Source organism: Numenius arquata, chromosome 23 (assembly GCF_964106895.1).
Source record: "Numenius arquata chromosome 23, bNumArq3.hap1.1, whole genome shotgun sequence".
Lineage (NCBI taxonomy): Eukaryota > Metazoa > Chordata > Aves > Charadriiformes > Scolopacidae > Numenius > Numenius arquata.
In genome coordinates, this window is record NC_133598.1 from 2,326,341 (window position 1) to 2,352,392 (window position 26,052).

Genomic DNA, 26,052 nt, shown 5'->3' on the forward strand with positions numbered 1-26,052 from the left:
GATGAGATCTGGGGAAGAACTTCTTTGCTGTGAGGGTGGTGAGAGCCTGGCCCAGGTTGCCCAGAGAAGCTGTGGCTGCCCCATCCCTGGAGGGGTTCAAGGCCAGGTTGGAGGGGGCTTGGAGCAACCTGGTCTGGTGGGAGGTGTCCCTGCCCAGGGCAGGGGGTGGCACTGGGGGGGCTTTAAGGTCCCTTCCCACCCAAACCATTCTGTGGTTCTGTGATTCCATGATTCTATACCGGGAGCAGGACAGCGATGGGGACACTGGGAGCAGGCCTGGGGCTCACCCCACTGGGAGCCGGTTGCTCAATGCAGCACATCCCCCAAGGACGTAGGAACTCACTGGAGGTGGGAGACAAACGGGGACAACCAAGGGGTCAGTCCAGTGTCACCCATTGCCTCTGACCCTGCTGCGGATGGCTGTGTTTGCCCCCCTGGCGGATGCTGGTGCTGAGCCCTGATGAACTCGTGCCAAGGATGGAGCCCTCTAGCACCCACTGCCCTGGTGAGCAGTTCCACGTGCCTCAGTTTACCTGCTCCACAGCCCCAGCAGGCGCATCCCCTGCTTTTGCTGGCTGGGGGGGAAATTCCAGCTGCTCAGAAGGGCCGGGGGTCAGGGTCTGGCCACACACAGCCCCCGTTCCCAGGGAAAAGCCGTTTCCGTGGAAAATTCCCAGCCCGTGGGCGCGGGGCCGGGTTTTCAGCTGCAAGAGCTCGTGTGGCCGCTCGGCCCCGCCGCGGGTCAGCGTTTTCCAGCCACTGGGAAGAGCCTGCGTGAGAACCGGCTCCTTCCCACGCCTGCCTGGGACACATCCCACCACCCCTCCGGGATGAGAGCCGGGGCCGTGCTCAGACCCCCAGGGACCCCGCAGGCAGCGCAGCCCCGTCGTTCCGCTCTCCGGAGGGGTGCCAATGCCCATGGAAGTACGGGTGCCCCCACAAGACCCTCCAGCTCCATTATCCAACCCTGGAGAGTCCAGGGCTGGGATCAGAGCCACCCCAGGTTGATGACAGATGTCCCCATCCTGGGACAAAAACACAATGGGACGGAGTGGCCGAGCGCTTGGCTCCGGTGCCGGGGTCAATCCCCAGGACGTGCTGTGCAGCACCGGGCGTGCTGCCGGCCCCGCGGGCACTGATCCTGCTGCAGCCCCGGCGTGAGCAATCCAAGGCTTGCACGGCTCCAGGAGGTGCCAGGCCTGGTCCCCAGGGGCCCGGTTTGGTGCTGGGATGTACTGGGAGATGAAAAGCAACCCCGGCAAAGCCACGGTGGTGGGGGGGTGGCCAGGGTGCAGGCTGGCCTTGCCTGTGCCAGGCAAGGCTTGAACCCCGTTTCCCCCCAGGGCAGAGGGGGAACGTGCTGCCAGCGAGGCCGTGGTGCCGGGGCGGATGTGGGAGATGATGGGAGACCCCTGGAAGGAAAGGCTGAGCCCAGAGATAGGGCCAGAGCCCCCGGCACCGCGCGCCCTGCGGATGGGATGGGGCAGCAGGCGCTGTTGTCTGCCAGCTGCGGCAGGAAATCCTGCCCCCGCCCCGGTTTCCAAGCCCCCTGGTGACCGGTGGCCCTGAATTATCCCCCACCATATCCAGTTTCCACAGAGCCCCGGCTCGCCGTGGGACGGCTGGACACGCTTTCGTTTGGCTGCTTCCTATCGCCCGCACCTACGTCAGCCCAGTGCCTCCCAGTTTCCACCAGCAGACGGGAGGAGGGTTGGGGGGGGTTGTCCTTGGCTTGCCCCCCAAAGCCATCTTCAGCCCCTCTGGGCACGGGGATGCTCTGGGACAGGTTCTCAGAGGGAGATCTGGGGCTGGACCAGGCTGCAGTGGCCAAATCCAGCACGGTGGCATCAGGGTGACCCCAGGCAAGGCTCAAGCTGGGGGAGCAACCACACCAGCAGAGCGGGGCCAGGGGACACAGAGGGTGTAAGCGCCCCCCAGGAGATATGAACCGGCCCTCGTTTCACAGGAGCGGACCCAGGGCTGAGTCCGGAGGCAGAGCAAGGGGCTGGGGCAGGGAGCAGTAAAATCCTGTCGGAGCACGAGCAGCCGATGAGATCCCCTGAAAACGCAGCAGGAGCTCAAGACCTAGCGAGAAAGGAAGAAAATCTTAGCGTGGGACAGGATTGTGCTGGGCTGGCTGGTGAGTTTGCAGGACCGGGACAGCTGGGGGACATGGAGCCCTTGGGGATGGGACAGTGCTGAGGATGGGGGGGAATCGGGGCTGAAAATTGGGGCTCTAAGCACCGGTGAAGGCAGAGCCTCTCCTGGTGCTGTCTTCTCTCGGCACAATGAGACTAAGCCCCGCCTGGAAGTTTGTATTAAACGTTTACAAGGGTTCCAAAAAAGGTGTACAAAAAAGGAAAAAGCCACACTTGCCTCTTCTCCTGGGGAGGCTGGTAGAAACGCTGCCCCCCACCTGCCTCAGCTGCCCAAGGCCGTGCTTTGCCCAAGGCAAAACGCCCCCCAGCAGCCAGGGGAGGGTGAGCAGAAAGCTCAAATGCTCGACACACGCTTACACTCAGTCCTCAGTAATCTCAACATAATATTCCCACTGCTGTGCTGCAGCCAGGGATGACCCGTGTGCCTGGAGAGAGCATATCCAGAGGGAAAATCTCCTCCCCGGAGGCCACAACAGCTGATAACGACAAAAAGCATCAGCGCTCGGGGCTGGTCCCCATACGGGGCAGGCCCTGAGAGCCCACCCAGTCCCCAGCTGCCCAGGGAGACTTCTACAGCCAGGAAAGAGCGACCTGAGGAGCGGTTCCCTGTGTGCCCTGAGGGTTCAGGAGCCAGGGATGGGGAAGGACAGACAGACGCCGGCTGGGACCTGGGTCAGCCCTCACGCCGCAGGAGCACATTCACATGGGGTAGTTGAGAACGACGTCTTGCTTGGCCAACTCCAGCAACATGGGGTCATCGAAGAACTTGCTGATGCTCACGTCCTCGCTCAAGCCCTGCGGGGTAACGGCAAAAGCAGAGGTTATTGCTCTGGCAGCACTCGTCAGCCGTCGTGGCAGAGATCCCACAAAAAAGCCCTTGTGTCCCACAGTACAGATAAATTTTCAGGCTCCAGAGGAGGCAGGAGAATTTGCAAGGGGTCAGGCACTGCTCAGCAGCTTGAAGATATCCAACAGCCTCTCAGGAAGCTGCACGAGTGGTGGCTGCTGCTGAGCACATTTACCCTCTCACTGTCCTCCCAAAGGGAGCCCGATTCCCTCCACTCCCTCTGCGGTCCCTCCGAGCCCCTCCAACCCCCCAGTCCAGCACAGAAACCAGTCGCTGCTTTTTCTGCAGGACAAAGGGGCTGACTCAGGCCACCAAGGGGTCAGACGGGCTGGGGAGCAGGACTCAGCAGATGCCACAGGACCCCGCTTTTGGCTGGAGTCACTGCCAGGTGAGTCGCTCAAGGGACCATCACAGGCACCAAAGGCAGCATGGGGGGATCGAGAGCAAGGGAAGTCCCAAGGCACAAAGGACATCGGTCCACTCTGGGAACATAGAGGGGACGTGGCACGGCCAAGGGAAACCCTGCAACAGCTCAGCTGCTGGTACAGACAGACAGAGGGACGCTACAAGGATTACTCCCAGACCTACCTTCCTACGCCTGGTCTTGATCATGAACTCTCTGGCCAGATGCGGGGCCGGCTGGGGCTCCAGGGGCCGGATGACGATGCTCTTGTCCAAGGGGTCACCAGGCACAATCTGAAACATGGGGCCAGGACGTGAGAGCGATGCTGGGGGCTGGTTCAACCTCCTGGAGAGCCTGAACTCCAACAGAAAACACCCCTGGGCCCTGCGGACACCACCAGCCTTGGTGTGACAGCCCCGACACCCCATGTTCTGCTGTCACATCACTACTGCTGATTGCCCCTGCGAGAAGTCACTGATACGGTGTTGATAACCCAAGCCAAGAACATGTCCCACCTTCCCCATGTGCCGCTGTACTCTAAGACCCTAAAAGCCCGCTAACCAGGACAACCCACAGGGGTCCCAGTTCCTCTCTGGAAATCAGGCACATTTATTCTTTTCAGAGTCAGGTCTTGCCCTTTAAGACAGCTCTTGGGGATCAGGCTGCTGCTGCTACCACCTGGCTGTACCACCAGTTGCTGTGCACCTCACAGTGGTGGCTCCCACAAGACGCAAGGACAGTATTTTGTCCCAAATCCCATTTTCCATAGGTTTAAAAAGCCTCCTCTGAGAGACAAAGCCAAAATATGACAACCTGTGTCTTAGGGCAGACCAATGACCCCGAGCCCTGCTCCAAGACTTCTGCTCCCCAAGCTGCTGAGCACCGAGTGCACCCAAACAGCTTCCCTTCTCCCGAACCACGATGTCACAGAATCACAGAACGGTTTGGGTTGGAAGGGACCTTAAAGCCCACCCAGGGCCACCCCCTGCCCTGGGCAGGGACACCTCCCACCAGACCAGGTTGCTCCAAGCCCCCTCCAACCTGGCCTTGAACCCCTCCAGGGATGGGGCAGCCACAGCTTCTCTGGGCAACCTGGGCCAGGCTCTCACCACCCTCACAGCAAAGAAGTTCTTCCCCACATCTCATCTCAATCTCCCCTCTGTCAGTGTCAAACCCTTCCCCCTCCTCCTAGGGCTCCCCTCCCTGATCCAGAGTCCCTCCCCAGCTTTCCTGGAGCCCCTTGAGGGACTGGAAGGGGCTCTAAGGTCTCCCCAGAGCCTTCTCTTCTCCAGGCTGAACCCCCCCAACTCTCTCAGCCTGTCCTCACAGCAGAGGGGCTCCAGCCCTCCCAGCATCTCCATGGCCTCCTCTGGCCCCGCTCCAACAGCTCCATGTCCTTCCCGTGCTGAAGACTCCAGAGCTGGACTCAGTGCTCCAGGTGGGGTCTCCCCAGAGCGGAGCAGAGGGGCAGAATCCCCCCCCTCGCCCTGCTGGCCGCGCTGCTGGGGATGCAGCCCAGGGTGGGGGGGGGGGGCTTTCTGGGCTGCCAGCATATGTTGCCAGGGCATGAGGAGCTTCCCATCCACCAACACCCCCAAGTCTTTCTCCTCAGGGCTGCTCTCCATCCAAGCACTAAAGGACCCTCATGCTCAGCAAACAGCAGCACTCAGCGCTCCCTCACTCGGCCAAAGGGTGATGTGACTTGGAACAAAGCTGTTGGCTTCTGGCAGACACTCAACAGTTAGCATACAAAGCCTCCCCAAGTCGAGATACTTTGAGGATGTTCTCCAGAAGTTGTCCTGCCCTGTGTGAGCCGTGGCACTGAGCTCTACTGAGAGGACCTACCTGGTGCCTGATCCTACTGCGTCCCTCTGCCCCATCCCGCCAGGGCATGGACTCACCTGCCAGTGGTGGAAGACAGAGAGCGAGAAGGCTTGTCCCTGCGTGTGGGTCCTCAGGTCTGTCTCAAAGCCAAATGAATCAATGGCTGGGATGAAGGCTTTGATGGTGTAGAGAGGGGAGCCTGGGATCGGAGCATCTTGTGTCACGTGGCCTCTGCCAACACATCAAAAGATTAGTCTTCCTATGTCACAGAATGGTTTGGGTTGGAAGGGACCTTAAAGCCCACCCAGGGCCACCCCCTGCCCTGGGCAGGGACACCTCCCACCAGACCAGGTTGCTCCAAGCCCCCTCCAACCTGGCCTTGAATGCCTCCAGGGATGGGGCAGCCACAGCTTCTCTGGGTGACCTGGGCCAGGGTCTCACCACCCTGACACCACCCCTTTAGGGACTGGAAGGGGCTCTAGATCTCCCTGGAGCCTTCTCTTCTCCAGGTTGAACCCCCCCAACTCTCTCAGCCTGTCCTCACAGCAGAGGGGCTCCAGCCCTCCCAGCATCTCCGTGGCCTCCTCTGGACATCCTCAAGCAGGTCCATGTCCTTCTTATGCTCTGGGGGCCCAGAGCTGGACACAGTGCTCCTGGTGGGGTCTCAGGTCCGTTTATATATTCTCCTCTCTGACACTCAGGAGGAACGAGGCACAAACCAAAGGCTGCATGTGATCGTGGACACCCCCTCCCCACCCAGCACAGGGGCTGGGATCAGTCACGGAAGCTTTCAGGTGTCACTTCATACAGACTTCACCCTCTCCCCTCGCTTTACAAGCGGTTCTAGGACTGTGAAAGTCTCCAACAACCCAGACACCAAGGGAGCACTAAGGTGACAGCAGCTGGTGCGAGCAGCTCACCTCCGCCTGGCCAGGACCGTGTACACCGCAGACACGCAATCGGCAGGAGCCTGCACCTCCACAAAGTAGTAGGGCTCCATCAAGCGAGGGGTGGCCTGTGAGGAGAAAGGGACACGAGCCACTGAGCCTCCAGCAGCGCCAACACAATTCGGTTCAAGTAAGAGCCAGAGACTGGCAGGCTCTGGTCAAACGCAGCGCGTGACTGGGGACAAAAGGGTTCCTGCTGCCCCAGGGCTGCCCAAACCGACACTGAAAGGAGCTTTTCTCCTCCTGGCCATGAGTCAGATGCTTCCTTCTCCTCCACACCCACCCTTCCCAGCAAGCCAAACAGTAGCAAAAGGGGGAGCCAGAGCAGATGCACACAAGTTTCCAGCCAGATTGGAACGTGATTGCTTGTAAAACCCGTCTGCCAGCCCACAAGGGCGCTGGAAATGTTAATGGATGAATGAGTCGGTTCTAATTGACATCCTTGGGGCAGACAGTGCAGCACACGTGCAATCTGCACTCCCTGGAGCCCACAGGAGCCAGCACAGCACGAGGTTCGGGCTTTGTCACGCACAGCGTAGTCCTCACCATCAGGAAAGCGGAATAGACCACTCTCCGGGCCGTCGGGATGATCTGTCCTCCACCCCGGTGCAAGGGTTCCTGAGCAATCACCGCATCCAGGATCTTAAACTTCACGTTGCGGATCACTGAGGAAGGGCAGAAACGACAGAAAATGACTGGAGGGGGATGTTCTCTGCCACACCAGCACCAACCGTGCCCCCCCAGAGACCCTGCACACACAGCAAACATCCAGGCAAAGTCCTAGAGCCACCAGAAGACATTCTGAATTTAATTGGAGCAGGGAAAGCATAACCATGGTCTAATCCTGCATATTAAACACAAACAATTCAGTAGTTTATCCTGCAGGGTGCTCAGTGTCTGCACCTGAACTATGAGGAGCAGAGCCAAGGTCTGGGGGAGCCAGCTTGCCAGCTAACAGGCCCAAGTTTGGAGGCAGGAGGCAAATGCCAGTGCCTGGGTGGCATCTGCAGCCAGGAAGAAGGGGGAGGTTCTGTGACCTCCCTCGTCACCCATCCCCAGAGCTGTCCCCAGCTGTGGCGTGAGCAGGGAACTGGCCACTGAGGGACTGCACCGGCAAAATCACTTGAATGCTTAGAGATGGAAGAATTTAATTGATCTTAATAAGCTCCATTTCTCCACAGGTCTTACTTACACTCGTCACAGAGGGGCCCTTCCCTGGTTCCCCACTGAAACCCCTGCACAATGCTGTCCTTCACCGAGCCCAGCAGCGACTTGTCCACCTACAGACAGACAGACAGACAGACAGATGGCTTCAGAGACCAAAGCTGCACCACGAGGCAGAAACAGACAGACCCCAGCGTTTAAAAGCCAGTTCCTAGAAGAGCAGCAATGTCCCCCTATACCCCGACATCCATCCCTCCCTCTCACAGCTCAGGAGCATCATCTTCAGAGTCTGGCACCTAAAGCTATAAATTAAAAGAGTCCATATCTTGGTAATCTTGAAAGGCTGGACATTTAGTTGCCTATTTTGAGGACGTTGGCCCAAATAGCAACACCTGAAGAATAACAGACTATTTGCTAGCCAGTGTAGGGATATGATGGAGGAAGTACAGCAGATCTGAGATCCAGCAAACCAAGGAGCACTCCAACAGCATCAGGACCTTGCTGCAGGTTCTAGAAGGAGCGGGCACCTCTTGGCACCACAGGACGAAGGTGTCACTGAAACAGACCCTCCCCTGCCTGTGTTTCTCACCTCTGAGGGCAGCGTATCGTCTACCAGGATGTTTGGGCCAGTGGCGTCTGGCCCAAAGGCCCAGATGGAACGGGCAGCCAGCAAATCCCAGTCATATTTGGTCTGGAAGAATTCACCCAGCTTCTTTCTGACAGAAGAAGAAGAAAAGAAACTTTAGGAAACAAGTATCCGACCTGCTCTCATAACTTATTTACAACCCTGTCCCCTTCGGGCATAAAATGCTTCAGCTCTTCACCTGGAACAGGTCATTTGCCGAGGAGGGATGCTCATGGACTACCTGGTACCAACACTGGACCCAGGACCCCTGCCTGGAGCCTGCTGGCTGACACTTGCGCACCTTGCAGGTCCCAGCATTCCCTTTTTTCCCTAATTATTTGATTCTAGATGGAATTCTGCTCTCCCCAGATGGGTCATACCTGTTCCACGTGATCTGGACTACTTCATTTTCAATGTCCTCCGCGAGTCCCTTCTCCAGAGGCTCAGCAATCATCGTGATCTTGTTCCTGAGAAGAGAGACAGTCGCAATTAGTCCGCGGAGTGACGGAAATGGGAGTAATTGGCAGGACCTCAGGGACTGCGCGCTGCCTTGAACACAGCCAGGGAGATGAAGCCATTCGTGTCCTTCACTGTTACTGTCTTGCTTGTAAAGACAGCCCATGTGCTTAACAACTGCTCTCCAAAGCTTGCTCATCTCCAGGAGCAGATTGCTAAGGGACAGCATGGCTCCATCCCTCCTGCCAGATGTCCTGCACTCCTCCGGGCTGCGGCAGGGAGCCCATGGGCCAAGCAATGTGCCTCTGGCCAAGCCAGCCCTCCCTGTGGCTGACACATGGGACGTTGCCCTGGAGAACCTCACCAGCGTGAGGTACCTGCCCCCAGAGCAGGACATCCCAAAAGATCAAAGACTGACCTAAGATGAACCTTTAAGGACAAGACGAAGGGCCTCAAGTTGCATCAGAGGAGGTTTAAGACAGGTATTAGGGAAAATTTCTTCACCGAAAAGGGTGAAGAATTGGAACAGGCTGCCCAGGGCAGTGGTGGAGTCACCATCCCTGGAGGGATTTAAAAGCTGGGCAGATGTGGTGCTGAGGGACATAGGTTAGTGCTGGTTTGGGCAGTGTTGGCTTGATGGTTGCACTCAATGATCTGAAAGGTCCCTTCCACCCTGGGTGATTCTATGGTTCTACCTTTCTCTTCCCAAAAATAAGGCTGCCAACCTCAGAGAGTACACCAGAATAAAGGAGGGTAAGAAGACCCAGAAACCACAAGGGAACACAGGGGAGCTATCTTCAGCATGTGTCAGATCATGATTTCCCTGAAAATCAAGGCAACGAGATGTCCTGTGCTCCTAGATTTCAGCCTGGTTACTCAGCCTATGCTCCCTCGCAGACCCCCCTCTTCCAAACATGTGCATCTGATAACGCGTTGCTGGGGGAGGAAGATGAGACCAGGCTCTAAAGCTCCAGTGCCTCACCAGAAAGAAAAAAAATCCATTTCAAGATTAAAACAGATAAGACAAAACTTTTGCTCATGAAATGTTTGGGGAGTTACTGAAGGCAGCACTTTGGCACCTGCTCTAAGATCCCAAAACATCTCCTAGTCTTGGAAACACCACAAAACTGCTGAGAAGGTGTGAAATTCAGCTAAAAGAAAGGAAGGTGTGCATCTGTCTTTATTCCCTCCGTTCTGAGCGTTCCTACAAAGCAGAGAAACACCCCTGGGACTCAAGCGTGTTACTGAGGAGCTCAGCAGAGCTGCTGCAACAGCAGGATGGTCTGGACAACAGCTGCCGAGAACAGACCCCTGAGAGGGGGTGAGTTTAGTCTCCAGCGAGCCCTTCTACCCGCCCGTCTCAACACCCCACTCGCCCACGGGCTCTTACTTCTTGTTGGGCGTCTCGGCAAAGCACTTGAGGGAGGATGTTTCCACCACCGTCTCGCAGAATGTCACAACTGGATCAGCAACCTGGAATAACGACAACAGGTTTGTAAGGTTTTCAAGCACTTTTTTTGTTTTCAAAGAGACTGAAATCTTTGACAAGAAAAAAATGGTTCATCTGCCAGTGTTTTAATCAGCATCGTGTACGAAGCACTGAGGCCTGCACAGGCAGCTTTACTAATTCCTTCATTCAAACAAGACAAGAACATTTAAGTCTAATTCCAGGTATGAAAAATCCTGCTCAATTTATTTATTAGATGCGAGCCAGGCAATGGCTGAAGTTCAGGAAAAGGCTGGAACGTGGTCACACACCCCTCTCCAAGCCAAGTTTCAGGCTCTCAATCACAGTGGCGTGACACAACCAGGCTGTGAGTTACTTTTGCACCCTAACAGCCTTTTTTTACCTTTTAAAAGGACCTGACAAAATCCACACTATTCGTTCAGGAGGTTTATTTTCCCACTCTTCTGAGACAGGGGGACAAACCCCCCTCCCCAGGTAGGACAATCCCTCTCTCACTTCCTCACCTTGATATCAATCTCCGAATACATCTTCCGTAGATCGTGCATCACGCAATCCAGGTAGAGCTCTCCCGTCCCCAGGATCACGTGCTCCCCAGACTCCTCCACCTGAAAGACAAAAGAGGGGTTCAGCTGCTAGCGTTCCTGCTCCCAGGCCCCCGCTTTCCAGGCTCCTACACGAGCCTGAGGAAGCATCAGCTTTAAATAAATTGGTTTGGATCAGAGCACCCCAAGGAAAGCTCCCAAAGGCTTTTCCAGCAGAAAGTGCTGATGTGCTCTGCAGAAAACTGCTTCCCGGGCACAGCAAGGTGTGGGCTTTTCTGCTGGATTTACAGTTTTCTGCTATTTCCAGAGGATTTATGAGATCAACTGCAACAGCGGGAAAAAAAATAAAAAACCCACAAGAAAACAACCCACAGTAAAAAAATATTTACTTTTAAGATCAGGCTACAAGGCAGCCCAGGGCATGAGCTGGAAACAGCCATATGCCACAAATACCTTAGTAGTAAGCGAGGGGTAACTCTTGTTGACTTTGCGGAGACCATCCAACATTTTGGGGAGCTCTGAGGGGTTGACTGGCTCTACAGCAATTTTGATGACAGACGTGGTGTTGAACTTCAAGGGACGGAAGATCTGAGCCTGAAACCAGACAAGGACAAGGAGCTGAATCACTGCACCGTCGATGGCTGCTGGAGTTAGACACAGCACCTGAGGCTGTTCCCTTCCCCTCAGTGGCTCTTGTGCCCTGGCTCCTCAGCAGACGAGGTTTCTTTAACCTCAGAGCCTTTGAGATGTGCTCCATCCCCTTGGCTCCCTGTAAGGCTGAGCGATACCAGCTCTGCACAGTACCTCCTCGTTGCCACGAGGCTCCGTGACAGTTGCCGTCTTCACTATGGGCTGGTCCACTCCTTCTATCAGCACCCAGTTGCCAGCAGGAACCCGGTTAACCTCAATGTGGTACCTAAAAGGCAGGGGAGTGTCACTGCAGCGCTGTCCTCCTCCCTGTCCCCGGCAGCAACGACCCAAGGTGACTCCTCTCCCAAATGAACATATCACCAGAGCTTTCCATACCTCGCAACCGAGATCCAGAGGCGCCCGACAGTGCAGATCTGGGAATCCTCCTCATCTTCCAAGGTATAGTTTTCTCCGAGGACCTTCACGGGCTGCCCAGCGTGGATGGTACCACTGAGCACTCTGCCAAAGGCGTGGAACTGAACGCCATCGTCTGTGCTGTACATTTTTGTGGTGTGACACATCAGCGGTCCCTTTCCAGGAGAGAAAAAGAGAGAAATAAGCCTCTTTCAAAATCAAGAGTCAAGAAACAGACACAGACCTCGTAGGACTCATGGCTACAAAGGGATTAATGGGCTGGAATTTAGGAATACTTTTCTGACTTGCCAAGTCCTTCATTTCCTTCCACTGGAAGCCTTACATCTCTCTGCCCTCTATGGAAACCCCTGGAACAACTTCCATGGACTTTTGTGGAGCTCTCCTCCCTCCTCTTGTGAAGCAGTAAATAGTGGTTGGGACCAAGGCCATGAGAAGAAATGTCATCTGCTGGCCTGCAAATGGGAGCACCTGAGCCCCCGCAGTACCACAAGGTCACTCCACAACTGGTGATCTGGTGACAGTCCCCGCTGTATAGTTCTATATGGGTAATTACAACTCATTAAAACAAGCGATTCATTTTCTCTCCAGACGTTTGAGCAAAAGTCACGGGCAAGTTCCTCACTAGCTGCTGGCTGGCGTTGGTGGCTCCAGACAACTCTGAATAACAGCTCAGCACAAGCTGTTTGAGGAGGAAGGTTTTTGCAAGGCTCTGATATGAAAGGTGCTGACTAACGAATGCAGGGTTATTTTTATCAGTATAGTTCAGATCAGTTTTCTCGGAGTTTGGAGAGAGAATCAAACTTCACAGAAAAGGGACATAAAGGCAGCAAAAGGACATAAAATCACCCTGCAGTCACCACGTGCTCCAAAGTCCTGACCTAGTCCTGTTCTCCACTGAACACTGTCAAACAATTCCCTCTCTCAAGGGCTGCCCTGGCAGGCAGCTGAAGTTTCTCAGAGTGAAGAGATTTGTTTCAGTGTCGGATGAGAGGTTTCAAAACGCTGGAAGTCAAATCTGTGCAGATGGCTGTCTGGGAGGCAGCTGCCCTGTCAAGGCAGCGAAAGGAGGGCGTATTTGCCACGCTTTTGGACAACTCGGAGCAAAGCAGAAGAGTTTCCTTACGTCAGGGTCGCATTCACTCATGGCCTCCCCCAGATCAGAGTCAACGCCACCGGTGTAGGTATGTTCAATTTTCGTCTTGGCCCCCACCTTCGGGGAGGGGATGTGCTGGACGCACATGTCCACAAAGCCTGGAAAAGTAGTATTTCATGAGAACAGGATTAAGCAACGTCAAGGAAAGAAACGGACTCCAATAAACACAAGACAAAGCCATTCTGACTGCAGTGCACCCACAGCACCGGGGAGGATGTGAGCAGCATCTCAAGCTGTCCTTTGGGCAAAGAGTTTAATATTCTATATTTGGAAAGCTGAGAAGGGATCCGTGCCCTTAACCCCGCTGATGTGAGACCAGGCTATTGGGAAGAGTGCAGAGAGAAGACAAACAGCATTTACCTGTGAATTCCCCAAAGAACTTCTTGCAGACAAGCCGCAGGAGGGGCCGGATGTTCAATTTCAGTTCCTCTTTGGTCAGGTGGATGCCAAGTTCATCCAGAGTCCTAGGCAGGGTGGTGTCCACGTCCCCCACCACCTGCGAGACAACGAGCACCACTCTCAGCTTCGCTGTGGGTGGTCCAAGCCAGTAACTCCCAGGGGCAGCTTCACACACCAGCCATCACCCTGAGGGCTCCTGACCTGCTCTGCTTTACAGCTCACACGAGAACTGGCAGATTCAAATTATCACTTGGCTGGTAGTAGAGCACACTAGAAAGAGCAAAGCCAGGTCTATTAACTGTGCAAATAAAGGGCTGTATTTGCAAGGAGCAACTCTTAAGGAGTTGCTCACTGTTGCTTTGCACCCCCAAACCCAACCTGGCAAGTCCCACTGGCACCAGAAACACCACCACACAGTGTTCAACCCTCGGCTGCTCCCGTCTGGAGCCGTGGGGAGGAGAATTGACCACCACGTACCTGAGCCAAGATCTTGTACAGGGGCTCCAGAATGAACTCCACAAAACTGCGCTGGGAACTGCTCGTTGGGGCCTTTTTAGTGAACTTGCGGCTGTTGAGAGACCAAAGGAGATGTAAGGAGCAGGCACTCCGCAGCCTGCAAGCACCCCTGCTGCAAACACAGCCTCTGCTCTTCCCAGCTTATCATCTTCTCCCTCCCAATCCTCCTGGGAAGCTGTCAGGGACACAGGAGTCTCATTTACTCCAAATGAAGGCCAGAGGCTCTCTGCTCCTGCTTATGGGATGCAGGAGGACCACATGGATTCAGATCAAGCAGGAGGCCTGACTCAACCCTTCCCAGATACTACTCCATCACAGGACAATTCAGGTCGGAAGGGACGCTGGATGGTCACCTAGTTCACATTTTACAGGGAAAGGAGGGAACAGCCCAGCAATAAACTGATAGACATTTAAACAGGCTTCTTACGTCTTCGGGTTGAAATAGATGTCACCCCAAAGCCGCTTTGCAAACTCCTGGTAATTGATGTCTCCTAAAGGGAAAAAGAAAAATGGCAAAAGTCTCTCAGATGACACTGTATTTCTCTCATCTTGGAAATCTTTGGGTTCTGGCTTTTAAAACAACCCTGAGGATTCGATTTAATGGACCGATGCTGGTGAGTGAACGCGTGGTCCCAATTCTGAATAAAACCATTAAGCCCTGATCTGGGGAGAGCAGGCAGAGGTGGGCAGAAGACAGTCCACTGAGGGCAACAGCAGCAGCCCAGGCACACTGTGGCTCCGCACACTTACTTCTCAGGGACATTTCAGCTCCCTCAATTACACGCAAGGTTAGAGCTGAGAAGAGCCAGCCTGCCAGACGCCGCGCTGCAGGAACCCACTTACATCTGCTTCATTTTCCAAATGTTAACGCTGCAACCTGACGCCGTAGTGCCAAGGTGCTGGGATCCTTACACCCCGTCTGCCCCGCAGGCTTCGCACAAGCATTTTCTGCCCTGCTGAACATCTCCAGGTTCTCTTCTCTCTGTCAGCTGATGCACTAAGCGCATAGCCAAATATCCTAGTGCCCAAGGAATAGTGGAGTGCTTGGCTGTCACGGTAGATTTACAAATAATAAGACAGCGGGGATAATTTACAGCAGTTTCCAAAGAAGCTTTTGCTGTGGGCAGATGTGCAAGCATAAGAAATTTCATGGTGGCTGTGGTTTTGACAGTTAAACTACTATAACTCATGCTGGTTGAAGTGTGGTGGCTGCACATAAAATCCCTGGTGGCCACAATCGAGTATTACTGGCTTCAGGTACCCGTTCAGCCCGTGTCTGCCCCGCACAGATGACACCTCCTACCAACTGCGTCTGCATCTTTATCAGTCCCCCGAAGAAGGGGTACCAGCCTAGCAGGCACTGCGTTAATGCCGCAACGCCCAGGGAGCTCATTTATTTCTCCAAACTCACGAGGACACACGATAGTCCTGACACATCAGTCCCTGACCTCTACAACTTCATCCTCCCCCAGGCAAACTTCTCTGCAAGAGCTGGGCCAGCTGCTTTACAACATCCTTCCTCCCCTGCTCACAGCTCCTACGGATCACCCCAAATTCCCCAGTGGGAGACTTCAAAACTCTTGGCTGTACAGCTGGCTAATGGAACCAAAAGGCCCACTTTTACAAGTGGCAGATTGCCTTGAGCGGGCACCTGGGGAACAGAAAATTAAATCAAAGCCAGAAAAAGACAGTTTCTTAAAAAAGAAAGAGGGCAAGAGTGCAAAACCTTGTGGGCCAAGCTTGCGCCCGGCTGCAGCTGAGTCTCAGGCTCTGGAGACTTTAGTGAGAAGGCAGGAGGAACTTAACTGCTTCGCTTCTGAGCTCTTCTGACCAGGAGGCAAAGCACAACACACACACACTTGCCTTCAACTGTCATAGCGGGACTTCTTTTTTCTGCTCGAGGGTATGTATAAAATATTGGCTTGTGACTCAAGAAACATTTATCAGGAGAAACTATCTAGTTAAAAACAAGTTAGAACTGTATTTTTGCTTTTTACCACCCAGGGCTCAAATCTGCAGTACCCCCTAGAAAGTCAAGAACATATATACTGGCCATATACATGCACCAAGAGTCGAAGCTGAATGGCTTGGAAAGCCTCAAGAAAAAAGGTTAGGAAATGAGATGTTAAAGTGTACAAGGTTTCTGGATAATCCTCACCATATGTGTCTGCATAAATCTTTGCAAAAGATCCCAGCGTGAAGCAGATGCTGTACTGTGAACTGGAGAAACACACGTTCCCCAGAAGGGGAGACAGAACGAGGTTCTCATCGGTGGAATACATGCTGAGAGGAGACAGTTTTCAGAGACAAGAAAAATAAAAAAAAATAATAAAAAAAAAAAAGCAATGTTATGAACCAAGGGAGACACTTAAATCTGCTTCCCACACCAAACAGCAGTATGCGATAGGCAAGGATTCTACACTGCCAAACAGCAGCTTAAACCGGGCTGCAGCATGTTTGCCACTGGAATTTCAGGGTCAGTAAGGTTTTACGACTACAAATTTCAAAGCATTAGCGTGCAAAGAAATATTTAAAGCCTAGAACTAAAAAGTTACAAGTGCTTTGTATTTTTTGTCAGATAAGAGTTTTTTCTCCCCTAAAAAAAGGCAGTAAAGTTGGTCAACCAAGAAAGGGAAAAGATCCTACAGGGCAAATAACATCAGGGTAGAATTGAATCGAAAGTTTTAATGAGCTCCCAAGCACACTAGACAGGATAAATTACCCTGCTCCGACCTGCCCGATGCCAGTAGCAACTGAACAGAGACATGCAAGTGAGCTCCTGTGCAAATCCACACAAATTTGAAGGGGAGAATGCTGTTAAGAGAATCACCTGGATGCAGAAGAACCCCCAGAAATGATGCATTGCTGCAGTGAAAGCAGGAGAAGATGTCACCCCCTTCCCCGAGCAGGGTCTCGCAAGGAGATTTGACCACAGCAATATCACAGTCTCTGTTTAGGGGTTGGGACAGCAAGTTCACTTTAGTTTTATAACAAATGTTTAGGAGCTTTGAAACATCTCAGCCCACAATCCAGGGTGCAATGAGATTGTCCAGGCTGTATTTGAGACATTTGGGAGCATAGAAGTTCCCCACTCCGGTCACAGGTCCCCTTTCCCTACTTTTTAACAGGGGTAGGAAAGAGCGGATCCCATGAAGCTTCTCAGAATTCAGGAAGGATTTGCCCTTCCCTTATAATTCAATGTATTGGCTGAGATTAATTTCTAATGGTTCTTCCTGCCCCATTTTCTATGATTCAACATTATCACGTGACAAACCCACGAGATTTTGGGTGCACACAGGGCTCGCAGAGAAAAGCGCCCTCAGTGGAACAGGCACAGCAAGCACTAACGTCATCCCACACACTCATACCTGATCAGCCCATTAACTTCGTCCACGATATGTCGGAGTTTGTAATAAGCATCCGTAGGGGGCAGTTTCAGCTCCAGGATCAGGCGGTCTATCTTGTTGATGCACACAGTCACCGCCAGCCTTTCCTGCACCGCGTGTTTGATCAGCCGCTCCGTGTTCAGCATCACCTGCGGGGAACAACAAGCACAAACACCCCTAGAGAAAGACCTCCATGAAATGCCATCCGCGGCGTGACAGACAAGGCAGCGACCCTTACACGTGGGGCTGCAAGCCTCCGGAAAAGCCTAAGCTCAGCCAGCAGGGATCAACTAACCTTCCTGAAATTCAGAATTAGGTGCTAACCCAACCGAATTCCTTGAATCCTACCCCTCGGACATCTCTGATATAAATAACCTGGCTCAATTTTAGGTGTCATGGGGATGGAGATGCAAACCAGTTAGATAATCAGCCTGCAGGTCACAGGCATCATGTCAGCCCTGGACACAGAACCAGAGGCTTTTGACTCACTTTTTTGGCTGAAAAAACACTCTCACTTCCCAAACCATCCTCCAAAAACCCTTCACCCTGGAAAGCTGAACCCACCCCAGGCCTGCAGGCTGAGGCAGGATCAGAGGCTCCAGAGGAAGAGATTTTGAAGTTAACCCCCAGGAGAACCCGACACTCACCCCCTCGGCCGCATCAATGAAAAGCACAACGCCGTCCGAAATGCGAAGGCCAGCGGTCACCTCATCGGAAAAATTGACGTGACCTTCAGAAACACGAAATGGTGGTGAGAAGCAGAGCGAGCCCCAACGCCGGCAGCACGGAGGGTGGAAAGCTGTCCTTCTGCCCCACAGCTTGCTCTGGTCACTGATACCCAGCCAGGCAGAACACAGACAGCTTCCTCCTCAGACAGGGACCCAGGAGCGGCTGCCAGAGCTCCATGTAGGAATCTGCTTCAGCTTTAATGCTATTTTTTGAGAATAAACACAACAACTCATTTAACAGGCACTTTCCCTCACATTTGTTACTGTTTTTCTCACAGCTCTGTGCAAGTACTTCGGGAAAAGGAGGAAGATTACTTCTCACTGAAGAACAACAGATGCTTCTCCCTCCAGTCTCCTCCTGCGCTCTAACCTCCCTCCTCTCGAGCTGTAACTCAACAGATGTGTCCCAAGACCTTCTTTCCTAAGGTTTGGCCTTTGGTTTCTTACAAGAAGTTGATCTGTGATTATGTTCCCCCCACAGGAGCCTGTCAGAGCCTCAAGGGAACTTGCCGGGAGTTTCACTGTGGGGCAACATCGTTTGAGCAAAGCAGGGTCCCCACTGAGCGTGATACCTGGAAAATCCAACTCCACACGTGGTTCTCATACACTGGAGTGAAACACATTTTCAGCCCCATTAGCCCTCAATTAGGCCTGCTAATTAGAAACATAAGCCTGAGTAAAAGCCAGCGGCACAGTCGTTATTCTGCAAGTGATTTCAGAAGAACAAACTTAGCTCAAGGCTCAGGACTACGCTGGAATCATCTACACAAAACACAAAACAAAATATGGGTTTCCATCTGTCAAAAAAAAATTTCCCAGGGTTTCACTGCACCCAAGTGACATCTCCAGATGCATCAGTGAGGTTTCAGGGTATAGATTCTCTGGTTTTCTGAGAGCCAATGCTACTCACTCCCACCACAACCCAACACAAAAGCTCTTCGAAGGCCCTCGTTAACCATCACCCTACGTGTTTGCTCTGCTGTGGTCCTGTCGACAGCACTATCCAGAGGACCAGGGAGGTTTATTACCAAGAGAAACTTTGGTTCACATGGTGACGTATCTGCTCCACGCACTGAGCTGCCTTCAGCTAAGCACATCCCAGACCAGGATTTTGGGGATTACACGCTCACCTGGAGTGTCGATGATGTTGAAGAGAAAAGACTTTCCTTTGGTGTCTGGCAGAACAATGGTCACTGGTGTGCTCTTGATCCCCACTCCCCTCTGCGAGACAGGGGACCAGGATTAGCAGTTAAAAGAAAAAAAATACATCACTATGTAAAGATGTAAAAGATACCCAAAGAAACATGAGAAAGATGGAAAGAAACAAACATCCCCCCAGGACATCCCGTTACTCCCAGGGAGGGTGCAACAACCTCAGGTTGCTGCAGTATCCAGCCCAGCCCCTCCACCCGCACTGGCCCAGACTGGTGAGCCACCACTGCACAGTCCCTGCCCCATTTCAGCGGAGGAAGTATCATGTGCAACAGCAGAGACAGAAGATCCATCTTTTTCTGTGCTTTTGCTCTTCTGCTGCTATCAAGTTATACCTCAAAGTGTCAGATATGAACGCCCAGAGCATAAATTAGAGCGTTAAGATGACGAGAAAGAAATGCTTCACAGGCTTGATCTGGTCATTACAGTATTTAGCGAGTAACAAAATAAGATTCCCATTCTCACACCCAACCACGTGGAGTCAGAGCATCCAGCTAAGAGTTCCCGTCAAAGGAAACTGAAGAGAAATACATTTATTCCGAAATCATAGTTCTTCTCCCCATCCACCATTGCTGCGAACCCCTTCCGCCTTTTTCTCTCAAAGGAAAGGAGTTACCCATAAGCTGGGATAACCCAGCTATAGATGTTCAACATTACACAGGTTATCACCGCAGATAAATAAATACATGGAGATGAGGGCTGCAGGAAAAGGAAGAAAGTTGGATCTAGGATCTTACCAAACAAGAGGAGCAGATCATTTTACTGATAAAGAAAATAATCAAAATGTGGAAGGCACAAAAAGATGTTAAAATGGAAGAGGAAACTGCCTACAGTAACTGTGAGTAAAGCATGAGACAACTGGATAAAAATCACTACAAGACTCACTCACCTCTTGCTCTGTGAACAATATATCAGTGTAGCAAAGCTGCAAAGACAAAAGAAAAGTCAGAATATCACATTTTGGTATCAAATAGTAAGTTTGAAGAAGGACACAATAACTGTACACATGGTTAAGGAGGCAAGTGACAGGGACAGAAAGAGGCCTGAGGTCTGGCTTTCCAATCCTACACTCTCATCACTAAACCACATTTTCCCCACGTAGAGTCACGCTCCCTCGGAGTGTAAAAGCCAGCCCATGTTCCCCAGGGCAGGAATACTCCAAAAGCTCACTTACGTCCTGGTCGTAGCGCTTCCGGATTTCTGGGTGCGTCTGTTCTATCAGGCAGTCGACAAAACACGTCTGAAAAACATCAGACCGCAAGAGAAAGGAGGTGACTACGTTCAGACAGAGAATCATAGAATCATAGAATCATCCAGGTTGGAAAAGACCCTTGGGATCATTGAGTCCAACCATCTACCCTACTCTACAAAGTTCTCCCCTACACCATATCCCCCAACACCACATCTGAGCGACTCTTAAACTCACCCAAGGATGGTGCCTCAACCCCCTCCCTGGGCAGCCTGTTCCAGTGTCTGATCACTCTCACTGTGAAGAATTTCTTCCTAATGTCCAGTCTAAACCTACCCTGGTGCAGCTTGAAGCCATTCCCTCTTGTTCTATCGCTATTTGCTTGTGAGAAGAGACCAGCACCAACCTCTCTACAGTGTCCTTTCAAGTAGTTGTAGAGAGTGATGCGGTCTCCCCTCAGTCTCCTCTTCCTCAGACTAAACAGTCCCAGCTCCCTCAATCGTTCTTCGTACGATTTATTCTCCAGGCCCTTCACCAGCTTCGTTGCCCTCCTCTGCACCCGCTCCAGCACCTCCATATCTCTCTTGGATTGAGGTGCCCAAAACTGGACACGATACTCCAGGTGTGGCCTCACCAGTGCTGAGCACAGGGGGACAATCACCTCCCTGCTTCTGCTGGTCACGCTATTTCTAATACAAGCCAGGATGCCGTTGGCTTTCTTGGCCACCTGGGCACACTGCCGGCTCATATTCAGCCGCTTGTCAATTAGAACCCCCAAGTCCTTTTCCGCCAGGCAGCTCCAGCCACACTTCCCCAAGCCTGTACCGAGAAAAACAAGTACAGCCCCGTCCCTCCAGCTGCAGCACAGAGAGAGTCGGGCACATCGTTATTTCCACGCGGCTAAAAGAAATACTCCAAATGACTGCATCAAGAAGAGGAGCAGAAAGAGGGTGCTGCTGCTGCGGAGCTGGAGGGGTCGGCAGCAATGGAAAAAGTAAGGACCAAAGGGATCGTTACTACTAGCGATAATAGACGGTGGGTATCCACATACCTTCCCGTGGTGCAGGTGCCCACACAGAGTCACGTTTCGAATGAGCTCCGAGTTGTCCATCAGATCCGCCAGGAAACTAGAGGAACGAAACACAAAAGACTGTTTTGGAGGCTTCTGCTGCGTCTAAGAAAAGTAGGTGCCGTTTCAGCTCCACTTTCTATCCAAGGTGCCCCCTGAATCCTCTCCAAACTCTCATTCCGGCAGTGCCCTGCGGAGGAAGAATCCCACTTTCCAGATGGGGAGGACAAGAGAGTTGAAGTCCTAGACAGATGGCAGTGGGTGGGAGGATAAGGAGCTGGTAAAACTGCCAGCGATGGAATATTATTGAGTATTTTTCTTCTCTTCTAGTCAGTATTAGAGCAAAAGTCACATCCATGTACTCAGATGATGAAATACTTCCACTCAAATAGTGGCAGGCAGTCAAGTAAATCACAGAGCTGGATAACAAGCCCCCCACGCAGTTTTAAAAGGTAGCCACGGGGCTCCGCAGACCATTAATTCTGATTTTCAGGTCTTAAAACAGTGATGTTCCCAAGGACTCAAGGAAACAGTAATGGAATTGAAATCTTTTTAGAACAAGCAATTGAGCTGGGTAATGATGGGCCGGTCACTTCTGCATGGACACGAGCCAAAATATAATTGAGATCCTAAATTACCAACTCCTCTGAAAAATAATGGGAGGCTATAAAACATGTAGCCGTTGCTATGGGTCTGCAGAAAATTAGTGCTGTCAAATGCTCTCCTTTTTAAAAAGACTTTAATTTTCACAGATGCATTAGACTTATTAACGTACAACATTTTGATTAAGAGCTAAAAAATACAAAGATCAATAATAATACTGATTAAAAGCTTGCTTATTGGTCTTAAAATAAGGCTGAATGGGAAATCAATACCACGCTTGCAGGTTTCTGGTTAACTCCCACTGGGAATTTCTCCTGGCCCCATCCTAACTATTTATATTAACAAACAGGATGAAGAGGAATTCATTACAGATGGAACAAGCAGAGGACACAGGGATCAGGAAAGCGGTAGATAATGAAGAGTACAGGTCATTGACTACCAGCAAAATGGACTGCTTAGAAAAATAAAAGCTAGCTGGCTCTTTGGTTTGGATCTGGCCATATCAAAAATCTCTCCAATCAATAAACGCGGCCAAACTGGCAGTATCAGGGCACAGCCTCAAGAAGGAGCCGTTCCAAAAAGGTCCTGGGCATCCAAGGAACCGACTGACTGAATACAAACTCCAGTGAAATTTCCTTGCTGGAAAATAACAGGATCCTCTATGATACACAGAGGGACTGCTCACGCTGGGGTCTGTTTGGCACCCAGGCAACTGTATCTGGGTGTGGGATCTACGCTTGAAGATGACTATTAAAAACTGGAAAAAGCTCTGACTGGCCATGAAGTGGCGCATGGAAAGATGAGCCTAACAAGACACTCACGCAGCTCAATCTGTTCATCCTCAAATAGAAGGCAACATACAGAAACACTACACACGCGAGGACACAGAGCCCCCAAGCCCATCCACAAAACGTAGACGTTGATGCTAAGATTATATATTTTTTATAGAGAAAGCACACAACTGTTTTTATGCTTTACCAAAGTCACGTGAGATATTATATCTCCGATTTTAAATTTGTTTGGACTTTTTTTCCAGGGTTTTCTCTCAACCCTTCTCTTTCTGTCGGGTTCTCACACCCTGGTGTCCCAGGGTGCAACCAGCAGACACCGTCAGGCGCAGCAGAAGTGCAGCTCGGCTGCAGCGTTACGCTGACCTACAACGCAATGTTGCACAAAAATTCCCCCTAGAAACTCCTCCAGGATAGATGGGAATTAATTTGTGGCAGCAGTAGGCCAATGGTCAACCCAAAATGTCCCAATATGAGGTGTGCCACACACTGACCGTATAAATATTTCTTGAGCCAGTCAAGAAAACTTGCCTCCAGCAAATCTGCCCGAGCGGGGTTTCCGATTATGGAGCTCTGTATCAGCTGTTGAGGTAAGATTTATATTCTAGTGTCAGAAAACTACACGCTACGCTGCATTACTCAGAGGGAAAAGTATCTGTAAAATGTCTTGCACTTTCTTCCTCTTCATTTTGGTTCAAAATCCGGGAACCAGCTGCCCTCGTCTCTGTTGCTGGTGTCAGTAAGAAACAAAGCCAGTGCCCCCCGAAATCTGCCTCCCCCACAGCGCACACACCACTCTGCCTCCCCACCTTTGCCTGCAAACAACAAAAAGCGAGGAAATCACAGCACAGATGGCTTAAGCCAACGTACACGCTTAAAACCCCTCCATAGGACTTACTCCATCTCATAGACAGTGACCGGTAACGTCTGTTCCATCAGAGAGAACTTTTTGGTTTTCACAGGTTTAATAATAGGCTCTGAAAACAAAAGAGAAAACAATAAAACACTGTTACCAGGGACTCTGAACCCTGCAGGCTCGTAGGGAACAGGGACTTTTGCAGACAAAACCACAGTTTTTCAAGAAGACGGAATCGCTTAGCTTTTTATAAAACCTGTTGTGCTAAATGATCTTGTCGGTCCCTTCCAAGTGAACTATTCTATTCTATTACAGAAGGATCAAATGAGATGACTTGACTTAAACGCATTTTTATTTCTCCTTTAATATCATTCCAGTATCTGCTGATATTTGTTCTTCAAAATATAGTTTGTTTGGCATTTGTAATAATCCTGAGCGCTAAAATCTGCGCATCACGAGTCAAACAAGAGTCTACACATTCCTGGGACTGAGAGAGAATTCAAAAGGGCATTAAAACCAATGGGGAAAACAAAAGGGAATATTACTTTCCCTTTTCCAAGGATCCATTAAGAGTCTTCTCCTTTCTCCATACCCAACTCGCTGCTTCCTCACCACTTACCAGTGAGGGGCTGTGTGTCTTCCTCTTGTACTATGGTCTCCACTTCGGGCCCGTAGACCTCCTCGGCGGTGGGATAGTATTTCTTATCCTCATGCAGCACCACCTCCATCCCAGGGTGGTCCTCGTCATGGTCTCCCATATCATCGTCATCATCATCATCCTCAAGCTGCAACCGACACTCCCATTTAGCTGCTGCCGGCACCAAAGTGCTTCACAAACACCAATCACCCCAGAAGGCACTGGCTCGGCATCATACAGCAAAAGAGGGCTACAAACCCAGCCAGAGAACCACCAAGGTGGCCCCGGAACCTCACATCAGGCAGCAGAGCGGCTTGTCAAAGTGCTCTCTGTAAGCAACACACCCCTTCCTGCGGTGGGACAGCTTGGAAACGAACAGCAAGAGGACTTGCAGCAGCTCCCACCCCTTGCTCGCACACACGCCACAACCCTGGTCACACGCAGACACCAATTTTGGACAAATTGCAGGATCAGGAGACTAGAAGGGGCTCCCTCGGTCCTGCCATGCTTTCCCACTGTGGCACAGCAGCCTCTGCTGTCCTCCCTGCCCTTGTCACTCTGCTCTAGTGTCTGTGGAGCTTTCTCTACCTTCACCACGGAGGAGCTGAGCTCCTTGCAATGCTGTTGTAGCATTAGAGCATGTTACTGAAGGCCTGAAGACCTCACTGAATGGATACAGATCCTCTACTTGATTGAACACAAGTAAAACTGCCAAATACAGCCTGAGCTGCAGGAGCTCCCAGTTCTAACCATGATTCAAGCAAAAACTTTGTCTTTCCCTTTATGACAGGAACAGGAGAGCAGCTTTTGCTGAATCCTTTAAAAGCCAAATCCACTCAAGAGTCAAATCCCACCACTGAACAAAGCCTCACTGCAGACCCAGAGCCCGGCACGGGAAAGGAATCACCGGCTTGTGAAGACCATGGCGCTCAGCCCCTGCTCTGGTGGGGGGTCCGGGGCACGGTGAGGCCTGCGCCAGGCTCCCGTGGGACACTGCCCCTCCACCCATCCCCACTCCTCACCTCGTCCAGATCTTTAGACTCTCTGCCCAACTCATCGTCATCATCGTCCGAGTCCAGCTCTGGCCCGATGTAGTTCCCAAACTCATCGTACAGGTCGGTGTCCATGCTGGGGATGAGGCAGGGGGTGGAGGAGGGTGAGGACCATGCCCCGTGCTCCCAGGGCTCCCTGCCCGAGCCACCCACAGCACCCAACACTGCCCGGCACCGGGGTCCCCTGCCCGACCCGGCCTGACCCCGACCCCGGCCTGCACCATACACGACCCCCGCCCCGCCTGCCCCTCCCTGGATCCCTCCCCCGGCTCTAACCCTGACCCCGGCCTGCACCGTACGCGACCCTCAGAGCCCTGCACAGCCCTAAGGGCCTCGGCCTGCGCTTCGAGCGCCCCTCCGCCCTCACCGGATTCCTCCCCAGGATCCCCCGGCCCTGACCCGGACCCCGGCCTGCACCGTGCGCGACCCCCAGGCCTTCCCGCCCGCCCCTCCCCTGAGCCCTGCACCGCCCCGAGGGCCCCCACCCCTCCGCCGAGTGGCCCCCACCTTTACTGCCCCCTCCCCGGCCACTCCGGGCCTACCTCGGCCCCTGCCCCGCTCCCGCTCTCTCCCGCCGCGCTGCCCTCGCCGCCGGCGCCGCCGACACCGCCGGGGAAGGTCCCCGGGCTGCCCTCGCTGCCTGTCACGACAGAGCCCTCACCCGCGCCCGCCGTCAACGCCGACCCCGCGGGGAAAGGGACGGACGAAGCCGGGAACGGTCTCGGCGGGGTCCCGGTGGCAGCGGACCGGGCCGGGCCCCTCGGGGCGGCGGGGACAGTTCGATCAGGCGCGATCGGGGCAACCTCACCGGGGCCTCGCGCCGCGCTGCCCGGTCGCTATGGCGACGGGAGGGGAGCCCGCGCGTGGCGGAGGGAGCTCGGGGCTGTCGCGACAGAGTGAGGGGCTCCAAGGGCCGGCGGTGTGTCGGGGGCTGGCGGGGCTGTCGCGACAGTAGCAGGGTTCC

The 26,052-nt window shown here is 52.7% G+C and overlaps 1 protein-coding gene across 3 annotated transcripts; it reads right to left on the reverse strand.

Annotated features, from left to right (window-relative positions):
• Positions 1-2,299: 2,299 nt before the first annotated feature.
• EFTUD2 (elongation factor Tu GTP binding domain containing 2) lies at positions 2,300-25,681 on the reverse strand. 3 transcript variants are annotated; one of them, XM_074163088.1, is made up of 28 exons: positions 25,631-25,681; positions 25,059-25,164; positions 24,019-24,184; positions 23,442-23,520; positions 21,135-21,210; positions 20,069-20,134; positions 19,784-19,819; positions 18,813-18,903; positions 17,602-17,684; positions 16,937-17,103; positions 15,727-15,851; positions 13,996-14,059; positions 13,530-13,620; positions 13,014-13,149; positions 12,624-12,751; positions 11,462-11,655; positions 11,240-11,351; positions 10,889-11,029; positions 10,397-10,498; positions 9,816-9,898; positions 8,350-8,436; positions 7,934-8,060; positions 7,373-7,460; positions 6,727-6,845; positions 6,154-6,248; positions 5,311-5,464; positions 3,595-3,702; positions 2,300-2,954 (listed from the first exon to the last, which is right to left on the reverse strand). In XM_074163088.1, the coding sequence occupies exons 2-28, from the start codon at positions 25,161-25,163 to the stop codon at positions 2,859-2,861; spliced, it is 2,919 nt and encodes a 972-aa protein (XP_074019189.1). In that variant the 5' UTR covers position 25,164; positions 25,631-25,681; the 3' UTR covers positions 2,300-2,858. The 3 variants fall into 3 exon arrangements, with proteins under 3 accessions (XP_074019189.1, XP_074019190.1, XP_074019192.1); XM_074163089.1 differs by lacking the exon at positions 25,631-25,681 and having other exon boundaries at positions 24,019-24,178; positions 25,059-25,163; XM_074163091.1 differs by lacking the exon at positions 25,631-25,681 and having other exon boundaries at positions 20,069-20,104; positions 25,059-25,163.
• Positions 25,682-26,052: the final 371 nt, after the last annotated feature.